The sequence below is a fragment of the Liolophura sinensis genome, chromosome 6 (genome assembly GCF_032854445.1).
Source record: "Liolophura sinensis isolate JHLJ2023 chromosome 6, CUHK_Ljap_v2, whole genome shotgun sequence".
NCBI lineage: Eukaryota > Metazoa > Mollusca > Polyplacophora > Chitonida > Chitonidae > Liolophura > Liolophura sinensis.
Genome location: NC_088300.1, coordinates 19,069,687 through 19,093,630, shown reverse-complemented (window position 1 = coordinate 19,093,630; position 23,944 = coordinate 19,069,687). Strand labels below are relative to the sequence as shown.

At 39.5% G+C, this 23,944-nt stretch overlaps 2 protein-coding genes across 3 annotated transcripts; both read right to left on the bottom strand.

Moving 5' to 3' along the window:
* Nucleotides 1–2,657: 2,657 nt before the first annotated feature.
* LOC135467837 (uncharacterized) lies at nt 2,658–14,330 on the bottom strand. 2 transcript variants are annotated; one of them, XM_064745722.1, is made up of 6 exons: nt 14,259–14,330; nt 11,718–11,880; nt 10,512–10,652; nt 6,497–9,155; nt 5,428–5,508; nt 2,658–4,767 (listed from the first exon to the last, which is right to left on the bottom strand). In XM_064745722.1, exons 2-6 carry the CDS (start codon nt 11,774–11,776, stop codon nt 4,720–4,722), a joined length of 2,988 nt encoding a protein of 995 aa, XP_064601792.1. In that variant the 5' UTR covers nt 11,777–11,880; nt 14,259–14,330; the 3' UTR covers nt 2,658–4,719. The 2 variants fall into 2 exon arrangements, with proteins under 2 accessions (XP_064601792.1, XP_064601793.1); XM_064745723.1 differs by lacking the exon at nt 14,259–14,330 and adding an exon at nt 12,960–13,643.
* LOC135466976 (trichohyalin-like) lies at nt 11,814–23,871 on the bottom strand. The gene is made up of 10 exons (XM_064744730.1): nt 23,826–23,871; nt 23,332–23,411; nt 22,564–22,593; nt 22,094–22,183; nt 20,489–20,580; nt 20,058–20,220; nt 18,432–18,803; nt 16,837–17,019; nt 15,270–15,376; nt 11,814–11,880 (listed from the first exon to the last, which is right to left on the bottom strand). Exons 1-10 carry the CDS (start codon nt 23,869–23,871, stop codon nt 11,814–11,816), a joined length of 1,230 nt encoding a protein of 409 aa, XP_064600800.1.
* Nucleotides 23,872–23,944: the final 73 nt, after the last annotated feature.

Below are 23,944 nucleotides of genomic sequence, written 5' to 3'. Positions count from 1 at the left end.
AATTTACTGTTTGAACTGGTACGAAGCCGGTGAGGTTTAGGAGAGAAATACTCCCAAAATATAGCGCCTCGTCAAGTATACACGTGACACGGAGCCATACTAAGTGGCATACTCCTTACAGCGCATGCGTCGCACTCTACCTATCAGTTTACATCACTGTCACCACTAGTAAATTTTGGACAGGAATCTTGAACAAGGTCACGGTGATGAGGCAAGAAGGAATGTCAGAAAACACTGTCTCAAGCTTTGCCTCTAACAATAGTTTATACACGTCTTCGTTTTATCCAGAGTATGTACAGCATGATATGACCAGCAAAACCTAAAACAATTTTATTGATGAATGCTGACTAAATAGTTCCGCGGGAGGACACGTGGTGAGGTTAAATCTAAACAAGCCTACGTGCGTCTCACAGGCTCCAAAGGTCAAGCTTGTCTATTGGTGGTAATGATGTTGAGCGAAAGGCAGCAAGCGACGCATGCGCTGTAAAAAATATGGCTAAATGGTGCGTTGAGCTCCAGAAGGGTAGGAGAATCCCAAGAAAGCGAGAAGTAAAGTAAACAAATGTGCTGCCATCATAAGTGATTCTGGCAAGGCGTTCACTTCAGTGTTCACAGTACTGATAATCTAGAACCATCTAAGATGGAATTCAAGAGCGTTCAGTCAGTCCCCACATGTATTTCCACCTGACTATAAATGTTTTCACGCTGACGTGCCAAGGAACTGTGTGGCACACTCAATCATTTCGCAAGGTTCGAGGTTCTGGTCAGCAAAGCCCACCATCAGAGTTTACACTCCAGTAGCCCATAAGGCCCTTAGCCCCAAACGCTAAAGTTTCCAGGCTTTGGCCCCCCGAAGATCCGCGCAGATAATGCTTCTCGCTTCGGTCAGGTTTAACCGTATCCTGGCCCCGATACCCACAGGTGTTGACTGTACTAGCTTACATTTACGAAAATACTGCCAGAGCTCAGTCAACATGCTTATTCTATTGACCCCGAAACAACCAAACCCTGGCTAAACCAACCTTTGTACTGAAACACTTTCCCGATCTAAACTTGGCTATCTAATGAAGCGTTGAATCTTGATTATGGGTTGGTCACGTAGTCATGTTTTCAACCGATATTTTAAGACAGCACACTGACGTTTATTTCCTTTCAACACATCATTAAGGAGAAATAATGGTCTTCAAATGTATGTATTTGATTTGGGCTTTAAGTCATACCCGAGAATAATGCGCTGAACATGACCACGGATTGATTAGTGGACTACAGCTGTAAAGGGCAGGTCAACTAGCGGGAGATGAATCCGAATGTCCAACCACAATGGTTAAAGTAACGGTGTTATAAAATAATCAACCGCATCACTATTCCTTTTATGTGTCCCTTCATTTAAAATAAGCAAACCCCAGAATATGTCTATACTGACAGGCTTGTATGGTGCACTGGTCGAACCTGCGGTGTTGAAATAGATGCCAGTGCAATACTCGGATTTCAGCGTAATTTTGGCGGCGATTCGAAATAGGCCGAGACTGCGAGAATTTTACATGATCCAACCTTGAAACGGCACGTGGTTGAACTACTCTGAAGAAAATGGCATCAAACATATGGTGAAATAAAATTTCTTTTAATATGTAAGAAATAAATACTTTACATAGTAACGGATTGACTGATTAATTATTAAACGCTATACTCAAAACAAATGGGAACCGTTGCGTCAGCCCAAAGACGTTCAAAACTAGGTCATTTGAAATTAATACGGTACTTCTCCTTGGCAAAATGTGCACATGTGGTACAAGTCTGAAGACAATTTCTTATATAGTTCAAGATATATCGTGTTTTCAAGCCTGCCACAAGATATAACTTCAATGTCCCCGATGACATTGAAAAATAAAAGAATTAGCAAAGTGAAAGAAAATGAAAATAGAATTCTTTTCAAAGCTTAAGTGTGCATATATCGTATACGCTAGGTTAACCTGGTTACAGACGCTCAAGAAATTAATTACATTGCTCGTACAGCAATGGACAAACGGACGATCAGGCGCCAGGCGGTGTACTACGATACCCTAGGCAATGCGATGTTGGCTCACAGCCATAAGGGCAGGCTGTATGCTGGAGGTGAAGGATGACATTTTTGACAGGACAGCAAGATTTACTCGCTTACAGAGGACCGCGAACGCATAAGTCCTTCGATCCCTTGTTAGACGCTATTACATAGATGAAGACATCGATATGTATTCTTCCGCGTGGGGAACCCACATTTGAGATACATAATCATCGCTCTTGCCGTCACTTCATGGCATCACGTTAGGCTGATGCAAACTGAACCAGGGACAGAAGCGGAAGGTCAAATTATTGTGGATCTCCTCAGATTGGGAACAATAAAGTGACAAGGCTCGATATCAAAGACAAATTTCCATCAGTCAGTAGCAACTACCATGCCTTCGATTACACAGGATGAGAACCTTTCACATTGTTATCGTGTGTCCATAGAGCCAAACTAATTATGCTGTCCAAACCGCCGCAGTAACCTTGAAGGTTACAGAGGTAATTTACAGTTGGTATTTCCGACCCGGCCGCAGTGTGCTAAGACTAAGCGATTACCAGTCCTCCAAGTATATCCTGAACACAAAGACGCTCAAATTAACACGTCCATACACGAAAGAACACTTTATTTTTATTAACCACGTCACATATTTTTTGTTGACAGCAACCATATATAAACTTTTATCCAAAAATAAAAGAATGACATATTTATGTCTATGAACAGAAGTCTATAGTCGCTTTGTCAAGCTTTTTGTTAGAATGATGACAATTTTAAGGATGACTGCATTTTTGTGAAAATTCCCGTCACTGATGCATAATGAAATACTAATCAGGCGGCTAATTTTAGAGAAAGACGCTTAAATCCTCATAACGACTGCTAGGTATCAAAAACATCTTTATCTGTAACATAATGTATGTAAACTTAAAATACAATAACATATAGTTGTACACTATAACAGAGATCTAGTTTTACAAATTATAGCGGCACTACACATAGTTTAATTAATTATTATGGTGATACAGGGGACAATGACATATTCATGATTTTTTTAAAACAAATGTTATTTGTGCGTTGAGAAAATCTATGGAAATTAAAATAACACCATTTATACACGTGGTTCGAGGATCAGGAAGCGATCTTAAAATTACATAAAAATTTTAATCATTAAATTTGGTATCTTCCTTTCTGTAATTTTGCCTCAAATTTGTTTTACAATAATTTTCCTTGAATTTCTGCTGTCAAGCACAATTTTGTCCCTGTTACGTAAGAAACAACAATTTTAAAGTGATTTGATATTTGACTTAAGTCGAAGGTTGCTTCGTGATCCTGGGGCCAGGGAATATAAAGGCGACGTTACACGAGGGTGATGATGTTTCTTTATCAATACGAGGGACTACAGTTGAATGTAAGTTATCATCTTAGAAAACGATGATGGAACGTCAAGCCTAACAGTAAAGATAGCATAACCCATCATGGAAATAGCAAAATGCGATTTATACTTAAAAAGCACCACAGATGCTGACACTTTACATAACTATTAATACGAACGTTACCATAAAACACAAATTCAGAGACAAAATCACTTGTAAAAAAGAAACAACATAATGATGTGTATATATCTTCAAAATATAATGTACGTTTTATAAAATCTCGCAGTTAAAAAAATAGCTTCACCCGAAGGCACTATGTCTATATACAGCTTTACAACTCTCGTGCAGTTCTTCACATATTCACAAATGTTTAAGCTTAAACTAACCTGATTAAAAAACGACCCATCCAACGTGCTACTGACCCATGATTGGCTATAAATACGTGTGTCATAGTGTTCACTCATATAGGTGGTCAGCTTACGGCTGTGGTCAGCTACTGTATCATACTTAACAGTTGCTTAACAGTCACAAGACACACCTGTTATTTTTATCCCCGTACACTGCGCACAGAAGCATACATTTACTTTAGGTTCCACAGCTTGATAATGATTAAACAGTAATACAACCACGGAGCATTAATACGGAATTACGGCACTTCACCCTGTGTGACTTTTTTCTCGTTCGGAGAAAGGTGGTACCACAGCGTATAACTATCACAAGATTTCCCTGTTATTATTTACAATGACTCAGCCGAAATGCCTGTGGATGTTGGGTTTGATAATGACTGAAATACCCCGTAATGACAGGTTTTGTGTAATACAGAACTGGGGACATGCATTTAAACAGGGGAACAGTTATTACTCCTCAGGAAAGTGTAATCCGACCCAGCAAGCACTAAGTCGTCATTTGTGTACCCTTGTCTTGTGCAAATATTAATAACACCAGCTTCACCCTATAATAGCTCAAAATTTCAGGAAAGATAGATACTATCGACTTCAGACGTGTCTTGCTGAAACTCCATCCCCTATATCGTCCTTCGTTCAAAAACGAAGACGCATCAACTCGCGAGTTTGATGGGCACTCGCTGTGGCGGGGGCGTTTTAACTACTAATCTCACGAGATTTGTGTCCATAAAATGCTGCTGGATAAGTAAGCTAGAACTCTGATAATGCAGTGGGTTGATGGAACCATTTGGGTCCGCAGCATTTTAATCATGATAAAAATGTCCCACAACACCACCTTTTGAAAGTGTTAAGTGAAGTATACATAGCTCCTTTTCGTTTTTTGTTTCGAAAACACTAATAGAGTTCAGTAGTTTCTTCTATCCGAGTCGGAGATTTCTTCTTTGACAATGACCTGTAAAGGTAAAGAATGTAGCTTGTACCAGTACAACAGCAAATTCTTTGATGACCAGAACTACCAATTATTTCGGTCGTTTCACGACGATGTATCATAGTAGCTGGGTAGACCCTACGTTGACAAAATATAGCGCTATCCAACTGTTATGTCCATACCGTGATCGTCAGGCAAGTCCTAGAAATGACCGACCTTAATCTTGACTTTCATTTTCTTGACTTTATATTATTTTTTATTAATTTATTTATTTCTGTGTTTAAAATGAACGGAATTAGCATTCAATTTTCTCGTCCCCACGCCTCTGTAGTGGCTCTGTAAGCTGTTCCATTTAACCATACTTTCAGCACTGTGGCATACATGCAGTTTCCGGATGAAACAGGACTCTTAACATAAGGTATTGAGATGAGCCTTATGGTTTCCCCACTCAGTGAAACGCAGGGTGTATCGGAACAGGTGGGCCATCAGCAGTCGATCTGAACCTGGAAAATGAGTTCGCACGCTTGAAATCGCACGGTTCTCGATATTTCGCCGCGGGTCTGGAAATTTGCCAGTAACTACTTCGCTTTCCTCCGGCTTTAACCTGACACCGTTGTAAAAGTTTTAAAAAATTCTTACTTAATGGCGTTAAACACCAATCAAACAATTAAATAAATAGTTTACCTGTCTTCCCAGGCTATGCCCTCTATTATCAGCTGTTATTTTGGCCAAGCTGTTCCTTATGCCTCTGCCTTTGGATGGAACCTACAAGTACATCTTACAGTAAAAAAAATCCTGACAGTCGAGTATGGAACACTTGTACTTATAACACCATCTCCGACATAAAATAACTTGGCCAATGTGCGTTTTGCACCATACTGTGCAAACTATTCATTCGACTGGTGTTTTTCATCCGTGCTCAACAATATTTCACATCTAGGGTATTGAAATACATCGTTATGTTATGCAATGAAGCTCAAATCTGAAGCACTGCTAATCGACTTTTGCACGTCCGACCAGAGATGGAGCGGCCATGAAATAGATTTGAAACTACCTTAATTTACATTTCTTTTTCAATAGCAGATCCGTACGTGGGAAAGTCTACCAGCAGCCTCAGGATGGTTGTCAGTTTTCACCGGGCTCTACTCGGTTTCCTCCCACCATAATGCTGGCCGCTGTTGTATAAGTGAAATATTCTTGAGTACGACGAAAAACACCAATCAAATAAATAAATAAATAAATAAATAGATACATTTTAAAACAGAAGCATGCTGTGAATGATATACCTTAAAAACACCACAGAAACTGCCGTAATCTTCCAAAACGTCGTCTTAAAGGGATACAGAATCGATTCTGATTGGCTGGTGTGAGAGACAGGCAAGCCTAGGCCACGCCTGGCCTAAACTGGATTTTAGGTATGGTACATTTATTCAAACGTGACCAAAGGCCTAAGCGTTTAACACAGGAATCCCTATCTCCACTGTCGGTCAATCAGCGTCGATTCTGTATCCCATCAATAGCTCCAAATGCCCGGTACTGACCAAAGAGGTACCCTGTTCAATTCTAATTTTGTTAAATTTTTTTTATTACTTTTGTCGGGTAGATGGCGAAGGACGGGGGTTTCAACTCATAAACCCGGTCACCGTGGTATGAGTGAAACATTCTTGATGAGTTTTAAATTAAACCTCCAATGAAAAAAAAAAACAACAAATAAATGATGTAACCCAATGCGTACTTTTGGATGCATATGTACCTTTTGTGGTGGGCAGTGCCCTTGCTCATATTTCTGCCTTGGTTGACCGTGTATAGTAACATCTACATTTAGAAGCTCTGCATCCCAGGACTCCTTGCACGAGAGGATATTTGCCTTGCTGGTGTCGCTTAGAAGCCTGTGTTGAGATTCACTAACGTTGCCCACTGATCTGTGGTATCTAGGGTTGTCCTCATCTTTATCCTGGGTGCCGTTCATGGTGTTCTGGGACTTGTACTGATAACCTGAAGATCTGTCACTGGAACAGTTATTATCATTTGGGAATTTATATTTTAAACTACTTATGCCCCCTTGAGGTCGGTACTGAGTAATGCCACTGGCAGCTGAAGTCGACACAACGTTGTACGATGTATTACTCCTGTCACTGTGCGAGGTCTGGTACCGTCTACTCAATGCATGACCCCGTCCTCGTGAAGGGAAGCGCACGCCACTGCCTGGCCGCTTCGTGAAGCTTTCAGATTGAGTGGAAGAATCATGTACGCTGGCCAATCTCACACCTGCCGTATTGCTATGGGATACTGAATCGCGGGATACTGAATCTTGGGATGCTATGAGATGTTCTGAACCATCCATGCCTGCGGGTGGGCTTTGAGAAGGCTGGCTTCTTTCTCCTGCAGGAAAGGCCACTCTGATTTTGAAGCTTGGACGGTTAGATTTGGGCAGTCTAAGGGAGTAAGTGCTTTCTTGTGGGGACGAGGCGGTGTTCTCTGGGATCAAGGTCTCCGCAGGAAATCCTTTATCATTCATTAATTGCTGATCCTGATGGTCAACATGTGCTCTCTGGTGACCAGGAGAACGGTCTGGCCTACTCTTGTCTGCTGCTATAAGACTGTGTGGGGCCTGTTCACGCTGTGTCTCCTCTTCCACTAGAGGACCCATTCCTGCAGTCCGCTGCATACCATTCTGTCTGTGCAACATCTGCTGTCGTAGTAATTCCTGCTGCTGCTGAAACTGCAGCTGCATTGCATGCTGCCATAAGTGAGAATTCGGCATCATTGGCATCATGCCCGGTATACCCAGAATTGGCACATGTCCAAGTGCAGGAAAACTCGGCACAGATGCTCCCAGCGGCATCATCAGAGGATTGGACATCATGGCCATGGCTGCATTCTGAGCCAGGTACTGCATGTAGATGTTCAGGTCATCTGGAAGAACGCTGGGTAACCCTGGGAAGTGATCTATCTTCCGGTGTGCCCGTGGAGGAAAAAACTCTGATGAGGAATTTCCTCCTGGCCCATCATGATCCCCTGACTCATCCACACTATTATCAACTTCATTAACCCACAACTGACTGGTACTTTGAATTCTCTCGTTCATTGCTTCTAAATCTCTTCTTTCCAGATTCTCAGGTGTGCTGTTTTCCGTTGGCCGTTCCTGAGGATCCAGTGCAATCTGCGAGTGATTGGGAACATTTGCATTCGGTGTAATAATCCCTTGGTCTTGCTCAGGCTTTCTGTCAACGTTTTCACTGGAAGGTATATACACTGTATCAGACTCCCTTTCTTTTCTCTGTAGATCATCGGCTATAACAAGGATATCCTCTATCAACTCAGTGCCCCAATCTTCATGAGCTGGTGGCAAGACAAATGGAGCACTTACAGAATTATTCCTCACTTCTGTTCCCGAATTTGGCTGAGCTGCAGAATTTGAATCATTTGGTTTTCTAATAGCATTAATCTTAAGGTGTCTGAAGGAGAAAGCCGCGGGTGAGCTCTGGGTGTTTGTATTGCCTAGACTGGCCTCACTATGTGATGGCAACTGCTGATCTGTTCTGTCATTTACACCAAAGTTGGCATTTGTTCTGACAGTTGGGATAGGTGTATCAAACTGGTCTGTTTGTTCTTCATTTTGATTATTACTGAGAAATTTCTCCTCTGGTGAAGTTGACAGACAAGTACTCCCCATAGCTGGAGGATTGTTGTTGGGGGTGTTAGAACCGTCACCTGAGGTATCCTTGGAATGAAACTGCATGAGAACATCAGTCTGGTCCATTTTACTCCATCCATCCTCAGGTTGCTCAGATTGTGACATTTCTAAAGGAAACCTGACGTTTTCTGTGTCAGTTGTATCCCAGGACTCGCATGTTTTACTCCACTCACGTTCCTCTGGTCTGAAGAAACTCGAATTCGACGGCTGCACTGTGTCCAAAGTCTGGTCAGGGATACCCCTTTCCAGTACAATCCCTGGAGCATGGGGCAACTGTGGAGGCTTTTTGTGGCTGTTCACAGTAGTGCAGCTCCAGTCTGTGTTATCTGTCTTGGAAATTGGAACTTCCCAAGAACCCAAGGAATGGTGTGAAAAACTGTGAGGATCTCGGTTTAAGTGAGGCTCCATTTGGGACAACAATTTACAGTCTGATGTTGTGGGGGTCACATCTATCTGGTTCATATCAGAATGACTTGAGTGTGATTGCCCTGTTTCCACAGACTTATGGCTGTTAGTGCTGTTAAAATCTACCACTGTGTTCCGTATCCCCTCTGCTGTCCTGCATTCTTTGTTAACCTGGTTGACATGAGGCACTGCAGACGTAGGGTCACAGTTTATCGGTTGACTTCTGGGTCTCCATTCTGCCGTCAGTCGGTCAGCATAACTGGGACAGGGTTTGGATTCACCAAAGGCTCCCTCTGGCAGGTCGTCATAACTGTTAACAATAAACATAAGACATCTCAGTTCATGGCACTGATAGTGCGGTCTTACATTTCTTTATTAACCCCATTCTGAAACGAAAAATTCAGTGGTAATCTGTCGAATAAATGAAATATTCTTGAGTGCCACTTAAAAAACGCCAATAAAATAACTAAATAAATAAATAAGTTGCCTTAGCACTGCTTCGACTGTTATTGGACAACAATGCCCTCAGTTCTAAGTACATGTATGACATAAGCTAAACATGACATGTTGCCACCCTACAATTATGTTGTAGCACTTTTTCCTTCACAAAAAGTGTGGACCACAACTCACTGCTTTGTGGTGAAGAAAAAAAAAACATCTGATCTGAAAGCATTCTGTCAGTCCTTACCTGTCACAATGGCTACTTTACCTAACCCTGAATTAACTCTGGCGTGTCAAGATAATACATCAATCAAAACAATACATCAGAAAATACATCAGCCAATCAGGCTTAGGTTATTATTTTCAAGTCTATAGTTCAACAACCAACCATGTTGCAGATTGTATCAACCATACACTTAATGCGAAAGACAGCTAAGGCTCATATAATACTATAATATAACTCATAACTATGTGTAAAAGTACTTTCATTTTATATCCTTTTAAGACAGGTAAAAACATTTAAGATGGAAAATGTGTTCATGGGCCATACTGCCAGTAGCATCAAATTTTTTTTAATACATATTCACCTACAGGCGAAATTTTGTGAGCATCCATTTACGTAATCATTTACTTGAGGTTAATTAAAGCTTTTTAACAGAGCTATGTTTGGAGTGGGAAAAACTTCTTATGATGTCACACTACCAAAAAAAAAGAAAAAAGTTACATGGTTCATAAAGCCCACAAGAAAATACAGACATTTAAATGTAACTCTTTAAAAAAAGTTTAAAAATAGATGAAAATATTATTACCCATAATTTCCAATTGTCTGTCAGATGATCCTTATTTCCTTATTTAGCTTTTTTTTCACTTTTAGCAAAGCTGACAGCTCTATGTTTTCCTTTTATCTGCCTGGATGACTGCTGCCCTCTTTAATATGTATTACCACTTTTATTTGTCATGTATCACCTGTTATTTCTGACATATTCCTACAGGAACTGGTGTAATTAGTTGTTTTGGAGAGTGGTTTTGTAATCATGAACTTGGAATGTCCCTTCACAGTCTGAGTCAGACTTGATGCTTCAATTCTATCATATCAATTAATTGATTCTATTCTACTGAATTAAGCTTTCTATACCTTGTTTTGTTTGCTGCCTTTAACTTTAGGCAACACTGAGAGTTCCAAGCTCGTACAATGACCTGGCCTAATGGCTTCTATAATACTCACCTGGAGTTAAGCTGGTAGTTGTCTGGCACGGAGGGGAAGTCCTGGTTCAGCGAGTTGTGTACCAGGTGGTAACCTATATCACTGAGGACCCACTGGCATGGTGTTAGGGCAGCCTCCCCAGCATGATAACCCGTCTTGTACCTGTGGAAAAGGTGTTTATTCTGAGAATTTACAAACCAACAGAGACTTACTTGTATACTTGCATGTTGTTCAACAGTGTTCAAAAATTTTCACTTAATATATTACATCAGGCAATGGGTTAAGGAAACCCTAAGTGTCTGGAATAAACCAGCGACCTTTGGCAAGTGACTGATAACCTTTTCTGTGTGATGTACAGACTTGGTTTACATTCCATACCTATAAAAATGTTTGCATTCCATGCAGGTGATATGTTTAATGTTTGCAGTCCTCTGGTGTTCCACCTAATACATGTGATTTGATTTGTTTAGGTCTTGTCTTTTGGTAGAAATTACCACACAATTTGTCCAGTGAGGATCCCCCACCCTATGCATGTATTTAGTTCCAAAATGTTACTGTCTGCATGTTTTATCTGTATTATATGTCAGCAGACCCCAAATTCAACCCAATTTAAAGAGCCTCTGTGCATTTTTACTTCAATTTAGGATGACTAAGTGGACATCCTTACTTCATACTCAAATTTCAGTTCCTAAATGTATGTTATTTTATGTTTTCAATCTGACTAAAACTCATGACCTTTCAAGTTGTGTAAGCCTTTTGCATATTACCATGACAGTTGTTTACACAAGAAGAGGCAAAAAGTTAATTTCATGACTGAAATAACCCACAAGAAGCCTATTCAAAGCAAAAGTAATATACATGTGTATCTACATTCCGGGGAATTCTGAAACTTTGTCAGTGGCCAGTTGAGTTGTGTATCAAAACGTCACAGAGATTTTACTTGCTTGAAGACATGGATGTACTGCACCAGACATTTTAAATATAAGTGCTGTAATTTTTTTTTCACTTTATAAACACCTGTATTCAATTTTCCCTCTATAGACTGTACATATTTGGAAATAAAAATTAAATATAACTCAAAGACAAACAATTACTTTTTGCTTTTCTTTTGAGCTTTTTTTCCCTGAAAATTTACGGGGCTTCCTACAACCTTATATTTTGGCATTTGCAAATGAGTGTAGTTGAACTATTACTGATTAATTATTTTATTATTCCTACGCTGCGTACCTGTCTCTCGCTGACTTATCCCGCACATGCAGGCTCATTTCCATGGCTTGGGCTAACATTTTCTCCTCGTCCTCCACTGACTCAGGCGTCAGTTCCTCAAGCAGCTGCTTTCGTCTCTCCCAGGGGTTGGAGGGGGCATCTAGGGTGCAAGGCGGGTAACCAACTGGGAAGGGGAATCAACAAATAATGCCTTAATCCACAGCTTAAACATGTCAGGCAATGTTCGTTCCGCTAAAGTTGTTTTGATAGTAACACAAGTGTACCGTAAAAAGTGTACTCAATTTCTCTATTAGCCTCATTAGAGTCACCACAGGCTTATCAAAAACCAGATAAAAACAAACTGAACCTTTCCTTCAAAACTGAACCCCAAAAAACTGATGTACCTTTCGTGTTAACAAATTCCTCAACCTTTTCACACATGGGAGTGCAACTTTCACTGCAATTTATGCACATTTTTAAGTTGATTTTTGATAAACTTGAATAAAAACTTTGCAAACATGCAAACTGGTTGAAGAATAATGGTAAAGGTTTATATTCTCAGAGCATTTTTTTTAAATGCCTTTCTTTTTCAGGAATAGAAAATACTGATTGTATATAATACATGTATTTCATGTATTTCACCTAAAACTTAGTATGTATAAATTCAAAAGGCACTTTCAGAAGCACATAAAGGCCTTAAAATAATGTTTTTGATACCATCTGAATACTTCAGTTCTTCGGATAAATTATTAATCAAACTTCACAAAAAATTCTTAAGTGGTCATATATAAGGGATTATTAAATCAGAATCGCGCAGAATGTGCCACTGGGAAAATGCTGAACTTGAGTTATGTGAAATACAGTATATGTTTTTGACAATGTTAAACTGGAGCCCCTTCCAACATTTTCATCTGCCTATGTCAGCCAGTGGTAGTGGAATATGTCATAGTATTACATACTGAAGTATTTTTACATGTAGTCTCTGAACTGTTAGTGACTAATCTTTACCTCCCAAAAAGATCATAAGCATGAAATTGATTTAAATCCGTAATATGGTGATCAAAGCCCTTAGTTAGAAATGACATCCTCTTGCATGAAGGGATTGCATTAAAGCTACAACTGCCACCTTATGATTGAAAAATTACAATAAGCAGGAAACTGTTGTAAACATTAACTATCACCCCAAAATTAACACTGGCCACAAATACTTTCCTTCATGTAGGCTGCAAGTTTTGATTTAGTTTGCAAAGATGTACAACTTACGGGCTTAGATGTTAAAGTAATTTGTTCACATGTTGTTGTTAGCGGCAGAATCATCAAGATGTAGAGCTCTTTCCAGTCAGAATGAAGGCAAGGAAAATGTTACTGAGTGGTGCACTGTACATTTACACAGAAGAACTTCAAACAGTTACATTCACCTTTACAACTTCTCTTTGGCATAACTTATGTTCACAATCGATTGCAAAGTCTTACCTAGGGTTAAAAATTGTAGCATCAATACCTTTTTGCAAGTGGCCACAGATCAAATTGATTCTTTAATGCAGATATAAATTTCTATAGTACAGTTACCAGAACGTGTGATTCCCAGCAAAAATGAATTTGAATGGGTTTGTACTTATGATAGTTGATACACCTGGATAATATTAATACTGATGGAATATTACATCAGAAACAGTGTCTTCACACATAATTATAAGTACGTGTACTTTATTGGTAGCGACAGCAAGTTTTCACTAAAATCCAAGAAGAACCTTTAAGATTCGATGTCACGACTATGGTGTTTATTTAAAGAAAAGCAGAACATGTGGCTGACAGACTAGTACAAAAGAGCACAACAGTAAATCTGGCAACAGCTGACAATAATACTGTTAGTATTAACATGGAACATCATATATTTACCTTTAAAACGATTTATGAGCGAAGTGGTTAGCGCAAAAATGAAAGAAAATATTGATTTGAGCAGACCCTCACAATATCTGGTAACCTGGTATAAACACTTATTAAACATGAAGAGTCTCAAGTGAACCAGAGTTTGTTGTATCCGTGGCCTCTCTATCACACATGCCAGGGGTGCATGAACAAGTTATGTATTACATACTGGACAGCTACTATACTTATGAACATCAAATAAGTCTATAACATATAAAACCCTGCTTGTTACAACTGCCACATAACTAACATATTTCTACAATATACTAGAATACACTAATTTACAGATGCGACAGTTTAGCATGACAAAAACTATTTGTGTCAGAACAACAGTATACTATTTGATGGTCCTGGCCAGATCCAGTTCTGCACATCTCAAGTTCAGAAACTGCAAACCATGGGTGATACATCATCACTGTTGTGACCTTAAAGCTACTGTATACATTTGCATGCAATTACGACATAATTTTTCTGATTAATTATGTGAATCTACTAAGTGATATTTGATAGATTAGTCAAAATTATGCAACATAACAGTAACAAGACCGTAACAAATGCTGACAGGCAACAAATGCTTGCTCTCCTGTCAACACAAGCTGTGCTGACCACTGGAGAGGGTGGGGTCAAACTTACTGCCCGGCTCTGTGGGCACCTGAGGAGTAAGGTCCAGTCCTCTTCAGGGCACGGAGGTGAGGTACAGGGCTCTGACAGTGGGAGAACAAATCCATCACGGGGGCACACATCACAAAGTTTATTTATCAGACTTTCCATACTCAAGGGTATTTCACTTATACAATGGAAGCCAGTTTTACAGGCTTAGTAAAGCGAAGTGCTCAAAGTAAACCACCAACCCTTAGCAACAATAACGCCAATTTATTTTGTGTATTGTCAATGAGCTGACACTAAAAAATCGAAAACTGAAATAAAAATCAAAGTGAAAATCCACCTTTTTATTTTGCCTGATCTTTATGTTTTTTTGTTTTGTTTTGGGTTTTTTCAGGGCTTTTTGATCAAGTAAACAATGTCTCTAACAGGAACACTTGCTGGCGGGGGGGGGGGGGGGGGGGGGGGGGAGGGGGGGGGGGGCAGTTCACATTTCCCACAAATTACAGTAGGTGATTTTTTTGTGTTAGTTCTACTTTTGTACCCTCCTCTGACACTGGGAAAAGATTCATTCTGCCCATAAAGCATGTGGCTTTATCATGTGGTGTATGCCATGCTGGTGGGAAGCAAGTGGTCTCCTGCAAACATCATGCAAGACCACACAAGACAACACTGTGAACTGTTTATTGCCTACAGTACAAAGAGCAAAGAGAGAATAGGCATCTCAAAAATTTGCTGTCAAAGAATGAAATTGATACACTCATGAGAACCTAGAGATCGACAAGCAAGTAGCATAACTATCAGGCAAAGTTCACATCCCTATCACACAGTTTGTTCACATGACAATCTTCTGGATGTGCACTTTATACTGTTTTACAATACATTACAAACCAAGCACGTGTTCCAACAGAAAACTAGCAGGAAAGAATCAGCGCAAACCTCTGGGAAACATTCCATCACCCGGGTACTAAATACAGGTAAATCTTAGTCCAGTCATCATCTCAGTTCTGTATCATCATCTCTATCCTGTACAAAACATACCTGTGTTTCTGCTTCTCAACAGCCAATATCTCCCTCATCTCCTCCTCATTACGCTGGGCTTCTCTCTCCTGTTGTCTCTTCAGCATCTCAGCCTTGTGAAGTCCCACCTGATCAAGAAACAAACTACACAAATACATAATTAAACACAAGCTTTTCAATTGGTCCCCATGATCAAGAACAAGATTAAATCTCCAACAATAACACAAGATAGAGCTGCTCATTTACAGTTAATTAACAAACCTCTGAAATCCCCTTTAGCTGTTAAGTAAACTGATGACTTTAACAAAATCACTTCATATTATACAACAGAATTATTAGCTTCTCTCTTGATACGGTATTTTAAGTTATGTTACCCTGCTGACCTTTACCTTTAACTGACACTGTAAACATCCAGTAAATCTCACCGGCCCGGATAGCACAGTTGGTAGAGCGTCCGCTTCGGGACCGGTAGATCCAGGATCAATCCTTGATCGAGTCACACCTAAGACTTTAAAAAAGAGGAAGTTGTAACTTCCTCGCTTGGCGTTCAGCACGAGGGGATAGTGCAACGACTGGTTGACCCGTATCAGTATAATGGCTCGGGCGGGGCGGCTTACTTGCCTTCGGTAAGTCGTCTCAGTGAAGCAGCACTAAATAAAAGAGCGGTGGAAATCCGTCCTGCAACAAGGAGGCACATTACATGTACATGCACCCTAATGATTCCTTCGTCGTCATATGACTGAAAAATTGTTGAGTACGACGTTAAACCTCACTCACTCACTCCAGTAAATCTCACCTTGTTGACCTTCACCTTTAACTGACACTGAACATCCAGTTGACCTTGCCCTTCAGTTGACACTGTGCCTTAAGAGTAACTCACATTGCTGACTTTGCCCTTCAACTGACACTGCGTGCTTCTGCTTTATACCTCACCTTGCTGATCAAGTCCCTCATCTGACACTTTGTCTCTCCAGTTTATCTCACCTTTCCCCTCAGATGACAATGTGTGTCAGTCTCCAGTATATCTCACCTTGCTGTCCTTGCCCTTCAGCAGATACTGTGTGCTTCTCCTTAATACCTCACCTTGCTGTCTCAATGTGTCTCATCTGACACAATGTCTCTCCAGTATATCTCACCTTGCTGTCCTTGCCCTTCAGCGGACACTGTGTGCTTCTCCTTAATACCTCACCTTGCTGTCTCAATGTGTCTCATCTGACACAATGTCTCTCCAGTATATTTCACCTTGCTGACCTTGCTCCTCAACTGTGTCTCTTAAGTACATCTCACCTTGCCCCACAACTGACACTTTGTCTCTCCAGTATATCTCACCTTGTTGACCATTCTCCTCAGATGACACTTTGTCTCTCCAGTATATTTCACCTTGCTGACCTTGACCTTCAGCTGACACTGTGTGTCTCTCTAGCATATCTCACCTCACTGACCCCAAGCTGACACTGTGTCTCACCTCCATATCCCACCTTGGTGACCTTGTCCCTCAACTGATGCTGTGCCTCTCCAGTATACACGAATCTCACCTAATTGACCTTTCCCCTCAGCTCACGCTGTGAACCTCTCCAGTATATCTCACCTTGCTGACCTTGCCTCTTAGCTGACACTGTGTCTGTCTCTCAGGCTGAACCAGCATCAGTTCCCTGTACTGCTCAAGGTGATGAGAGGTCAGTTCCCGGTCATGCTCTATCAATGGGGCTTGGCGACAAACAGGTGACAGCTTTGTTTCATGCAAAGGTGATGGCATGTTTTCCTTGTCCTCCTGGAAAAGACCACGAAAACATCTTTTCTGTTATGACCACTTATTTTCCCCTTCTCTCATGGCTTGGTGACACTATAAACCTTGTGCGGCTTTGTCCAAACTAATATTTGTTGAAGATCACTTGTGTTTCAACAACATGGTGTACACATGCCTAAATTTGTCAGTAACTTGCTATAGGTCTGTAATTTATGCTTGGCTCTCCACTTTACTCCACCCATCCTATACCCTAATTCTTCTAAAATTTGTGACAGATATTAGTAGCGCTGAAAGTAAAATATTACATTTCTTTACCAGAATTTTGGACAATTAAAGATATGAGTATGTTGATCATTAGATGGTCTAATCATGTGAGAAAAAAAGAAACTAAATATCTCTGCCAGAATTACATATATATTAACTAAAATAAACAGATAAGGAGTCCCAAATTTTAGAAGAAATATGGGACGTGAAAAATTCTTGAGTATGACTTTTAACAAACAAATAAATACATTAAACCTTATAAATAAATTAAACACATCCATGTACTTAGTATATGCACCCTAAATAAGAACAGGGATTGAACATAGTAAATGTCAGACAGTTATGAAGTACATGTAAATAGAAATATTAAAGCCCTGTGAAAAATGCCACATTTTAAACTGTACTGCTTTGTTTAAGTTAAGAATTGAAACACAAAAGTCAGTCACAAACCACAGTTGAACCAGCATCAGTTAGCCATCTCATTGGTCAATGATTAGTTGGCTGCATCAAAAACAATGTTTTAGTTGATTGAGTTACCAAGGGCCCATTCCCACCTGAAGGTGCCAAACACCTACCTGAACTGTTATCCACAACTTTTTACACTTTTCAAAGGGCCATAAATGTGCGTACAGAGCTTCTTCGTGACAGACAAATAAAATATCCTTGAAATTATCCAAAGCAATAAGAATCGTTTATTTGTTTGTTTTGGGTTTATCATCCACCCTTCAATATTCTATCGTGCAAGTGATCCATTATAATGACGTGCCATATCAAAGGCACAGGGCATTACACCCAGGTATCTTTCATATGAAGATGTTCTTACATGTGTATCTCCATACTCACAGTCTGGTATGGGCATCCACTCTGACGCCTTATTCAGATATAGAAACCAATGCAATGAATGTTTTGGGGGTTGTCATCTAGTTAACTATTTCTGGAACTTCAAGCTCCGCAAATAAGAATACCAGGTGAAAGAACAATTTTAGAAATTTAATGACTGTTTGACAATGGCTATTTAAACCATCTACACGTAAGTATCTCACAGTAAGTCCACTACATTTTACTGTACGGCTAAAATGCACTTACACTGAAGTATCCTGCCATGTGAATAACTGGGCATAATTTAGCATAATTTAAACAAAGGCAAAGAAACACATTCTGTGATGACTTACAAATTTCTCTGGACGTCTTTGTAGTACATGGCTGGTCTTCTGATGATCTGACTTTGGATGTCCTCTCTTCTCCACCTGTTCAATCTTACTTGGTTCTTCTCCCTTGGACACTTGGACTTTACTGTCCTTCCCTGTGTTACACTGAGAATTGCTCTGATTAGTTCGGAGAGCGGAGAGCCTGGGTGGCAAATTCCACAAGTGATCTTTTTTTCTGAAGGTCCCCTCCAGAGGAGGCAATGGCTCCAAATCATCCAAGGTAGATAACTTTTCCTCCTCCTCAAATGATACTGTCTCTTTGAAGCACCTCTGGGAAATTCCTCTACTATGCAGTTCTTCAAGGCGCTGTTTAGCTTCTTGCTGAACAAGCTTTTTCTACCAAACAGAAAAATATTTGATGTGACAATTAAACAATGAATGTTTGTTTATTTGAACAGTGTTTCATAACACCCACCTAAAGGAAACCTTTTTTGAACACCACTTCATTCTCTAATTATCAGATGAGTTCTGGGCCCAAGCCATGCCCCATTATTCACTAGGCAAGCCAATGCCAAATTAGCATTTCATCCATTTATCTGTATGCACAATACTAAACAATTTTATTTACAATTTTTATTTATTTCCTCAGTCCAAAGCCATGGCGTACGGTTTTGTAGTTACTTTTCTGTGCGGCATCCTAAAGCCTGTCTCTCGCTTACGGGCATGTAAGGTATAGACCTGAATAGAAATTGGAACCATTTCTATAACAGTGGAATTTGGCCTCATAAGAATAACATGTTTTGGGCTCGTTATGACTCAAGGTGCATGTGTGGATAGATATTTTTTGTATATTTCACCATGGCTCTGGACTTATATTCCTGATAGCACATGGGTACGGGGGAATGCCTTCGGGATTGTTGAGAATTACCCATGATGCATTGTGAACAGGGCTGGCTTTACGTGCAAAGATTGAAAATTGTCCGTTGATAGCTGTGGAGAAGTGGGAGTTGTTCATTTCTCGGTTTGAGTGACAGGCAGGTTTCCTGCAGCACATGTATAGTAATACACAGTTACCTTTAAAGTCTATGTTAAATGCACAGGCTTACATTTCTATTTCTGAAGTAGGGTGGTCTCATATAAATATTTCTAACTAGAAAACTAGAGATTGTAGCTCAAATCTGTTGGCCTGCAACAGCAACTACATGTCTTGGGCTACAATTTGATGCAAGTCTCACATTTGTAGCTTTCATAGTTCTCAATTACAGGCCAGTTTTTAACCATATCTCAAAAAGTTACAAAGACAGGAAAAATCCAAAAGCGGACTCGAAATCAGTGTTGCCCAATACAGCAGAATCCATGAAAACATTATCAAACTTATACACAATTTATGACGTCATCAAAGTTTGACCAATGGTGAGCTTCCAAAGTTTTCAACGCATGTCCAAGATTTTTTCAAATTTGTTCTAACTGGGATCACGCAACAAGTACATCAAATTTCAACAGAATCTGTTTGTTGGTTCTTGAGAAGAAGATTTTTCCCGGTACAGAGTGCTAGGCCACCTAATAAATCCACCCTGGTAAATAACTTCATGAACATAGCTGTTTCCATTTTATTTTACTTTCCTATGATGTTTTCATAGGTGCCCTTACTGTGTGCTTCATTTCTTTTTTCTTCTTTCTCTTCTCCTTTTTCTTTTCCTGAGCCTCCAAAAGTCTCTGCTTAGCCTCAAGTTTTTGTTGTTCCATTTCGCTTTGAGCTTTCTGTTCCTCTATTTCTGCCTGAAGATCTCTAACGGTTGTCTGCTTATGTTCTCTGAAAAAACAGAGAAACTGTTCCCAACATTTGTGATTTGATTACTGAAGACTGTAGTGTTCTCCATCCATAAAACTGACAGCCACTGACTAAAATATTCTGGCTTTTTGCGGGCAGGGGATGGGTGGATGGGGGTGTAGAGTGGAGAGAGGAGGGAGTGGCCTTATAACCCAATAAAATATATTACTAAACAATGTTTATACAAGACCGATCATTTGCCATGGATCAAGCTAAAGACACATAATGACTCATTGTACAAGTGACTTACTTATCTTTCTCTTTTTTCTGCTCTCCGCTCATTTTATCAACTTCCTGCTTTTTCTGTTGCTCCAGCAACTGCCTCCCAATTTCTGCCATTTCCTGAAAATAATAACATCAAAATTTCGGGCTAGATTAAAATGTCAAGTTATTTCGACAGAATCAGTATCAGAACAGAATTACTGTATTTCAGCTTAAGTTTGGTACGTAAAAATTAACTCTCAGAAACACAAAAATGCGTGGATGACAACACTTACATATTTGTGATAAGAAATTATTCAAAGTTCCTCCCCACCACACCCAAAAATACGGCCAGAAAAGGTGGATGAATCAATAACAATCAAGCAAAATGTGCTGCTTGGAAAATTACTTTAGGTGAAATACAGTATTAATATACCAATACCCAGGACAAACAAACCAAATGTCACACTTAATATCTGCATGCTAAGCTTACTGAGTGTTAAGTTGCCCTTCGCTAAGCGCACTTTATATCCCTAAAACATGCGTTGTCGTGGTAGACACAACCACAAATACAATGTAAGAGAAATAGAAAACTCTCCATTACAATTCACACTGCTCACAGCATCAGGACCACACAGGTATACATGTACTTGTACATACACATCTCACACCAGGAAAACAAACCTTCTTTTTTTTTTTATAAATAATGAATGACAACTTTCTCTGTGGAATGTCCTGGGTATCTTTAAGAGTTGGACAATGTGCCAATGATAACTTTTTTGATGTTTTGATTTCTACAGTCTAAGAACAGCAGGTCACTTGATATGCGAATAGATGACAACAGAATGTGGACTGTAGTTACGGTTGTCTCGTTTTGTCTGAATGAGCCTCTACTTGTCCACAGAAATCATTTCTAGAGTTTAGCACTATGACTTAGTGAACTTTAACCTGAACCTGTTCATGAACTGAGGAACTAGAAGTCTGTGGAACAACAATGTGCATTTAAATGAAAATAAAAACTGCTGTCACTCCATGGACACTTCTGGGTTCACACATAAAACATGTGATGGGTTACACAATCGCCATATTCTCTGGTGGTTTTTGACATGTTGGTCATTTTCTTAGTCACACAACTGTAATTAGGTTGAATAAATGAAGGCCTTTTATGAATATACAACGAACATAGAAACCCATTATGGCATGATAAATGTTGACGACTTGTTCAGTATGTGGAGGGAGCTCTTGCTAATGAAGCAGTAGTGATTCTCTCAGAACGGACTGAGAACCCAGGGCCTAAATATGTTTTAAAAGCGTATTAGCAGTTGAGCCTAGTATTAGTTGTAGTCCACATTAAAGTTACATTAGATTTGTACTAGGATAATGCTGGTTTCATATTTATGATTTACATCTGACCATAGATTTAGTGAAAAATTTAAATTCAGGTCGTCTCATTTCCAATTTTGTCCTATTTTCTCTATCTTTCTGATGTTAATTTTGTCAGAACAGAACATCTCAAAAGACACTCCACTCGCTAAACCTATGCATCTGACTCAACTTTCAATACACTATTGAACAGCCCCAGTAAGCCTGTCAATCCAGGACATGTTAACACAACTACACAATCATTCACTCAGGCTGTGATTGTTGACTGCACCTTTCTGCGTCTGTGTTCAGCGGCCTGCAGCTGTTTCTTGGTGAGGGGTTTAGGTTTCACCATGATCACCGTTTGCTTGCCAGACTTCTCCTACAACAACAAACCTACTGTGAAATCATCAAATTTGTAAACAATCGTGAAGGTTGGATGTTCAGATTTTATACCTACATCTCATGCTGTCCATTAAATGTTAGCGCTTGATTTATGTCACTGAACTACATGTATTAACATATGACCTAATTCACTCAGGTGTTACATTTGACCTAAATCATTCTGATGGAGTTCTACACTAATAAAGCAAGAGAATAAAAAAAGAATAGCATCAAAAGAAGTGTCAGTGAAAAAACCATTGAAAGCTATACATAAAACAGTAGTTTTTATTATAACTGAATAAAATGCACTTAAATGACTGAATTTTATGGCGGTCTTTTTGAACCACTTAATGTGTCAATGACCTCATATTTACCTACCTTCTTTTTGTGGTTATAATCATTTCTTTTCTGTAAAACATAACCAAAGGTATTAGGTTAATGCTTTATTTCTCTGGCAAATAGCATGAAAATACAGAAGCAGAGCAGCTAGAGCCAGAAGTGGTGGGAAACTCAACACACAGGTGATAAAGAATTCACAAAAGTTACAAGATGAGTCCAATGAAAATGAAAAATTGTGTTTTAGTTTTACATCAAACATCAATATATTATTGTTTTAAATAGCTCCATAAGATATGCCAAGTTCATATGAAGTGAAGTGACCAGAAAGGTGAGCTGATCTTCTATCTTGCCTAAAAACTACAATGTCCGGCGTGTGTGTCCAACCCAACATGCTTGACAGATATCCAACAATATACTGGTAGCTGCATTCATACAGTGTAACAATGGTCCCATGGCCCGTTTCACAAAGCACATGTTGCTACAATAGGGATGCAATATCTACAATGCTGGTTGCGACAGAAGTTGCGAAATGTGCCCCTGATCACAAGACTACAGGTTCCACTAAGTACGTCAACCCTCTGTGTCATATATCCTGCCTGGCTGCATTCAGTTCCAGAATTCTCTATTTTATATCTGTAAAGATGTCATGTTTACATGCGTCCATATCAGAATAGAAATTGAAAGATCCAACATGGAGGAGAACTTGAGGATTCCTTTGTTCAGTTCTCGGCAAATTTAATTCTTGTTGCAATAAAAATCCCTGAGAATCAGAGATTGCAATGCGAGATAAGAGTAAGTTAAACCAACTTCTGACATGGTGGCACAGGTTTCCCTTTCTTTTTCATCATTATGTAAAGATTTTACTTCTTCGTCTTCCATATTCACATCTGCAAAAGTTAAAATAACTTCTATTAACCAAGTTCAAGACCTTTTCATTTTAAGAATTAGGCAATAAACTTCGATGAAAATTACACCATCAAGCAGAAATCAAGAGGCTGCTAACTGCATAAAAAGAATGACATAACAAAAAATCATAAATGCAAGAATCTGACAGTAATAAATAATATTTGAAACTTGAATTTCAAATAGAATTTCAACTGCACGGTAACTACATTCTAGTCATCCACAAAAACAATGAATTTGCACATACAATATGTAATTACATTTTTAAACTGTATTGCATTTTGGGATAACCATAACTGTCATTGAGTTCAAACACATAAATTTTGTCTTTAACACTGTCTTTGGGTGAACATAACGCGTTGAATCACTGCTCCAAACAGAACTTTCATTTTGCTTACATTTAAGTTTTGAATCCGTCTCTGACATTTCACCTTTTGCCGCCATCTTTCCTTGGCCACTGGCCACACGTGACAGCGTCAGAAAAAAGTCACACTAAAGGGGAACAACTTTTGAATTA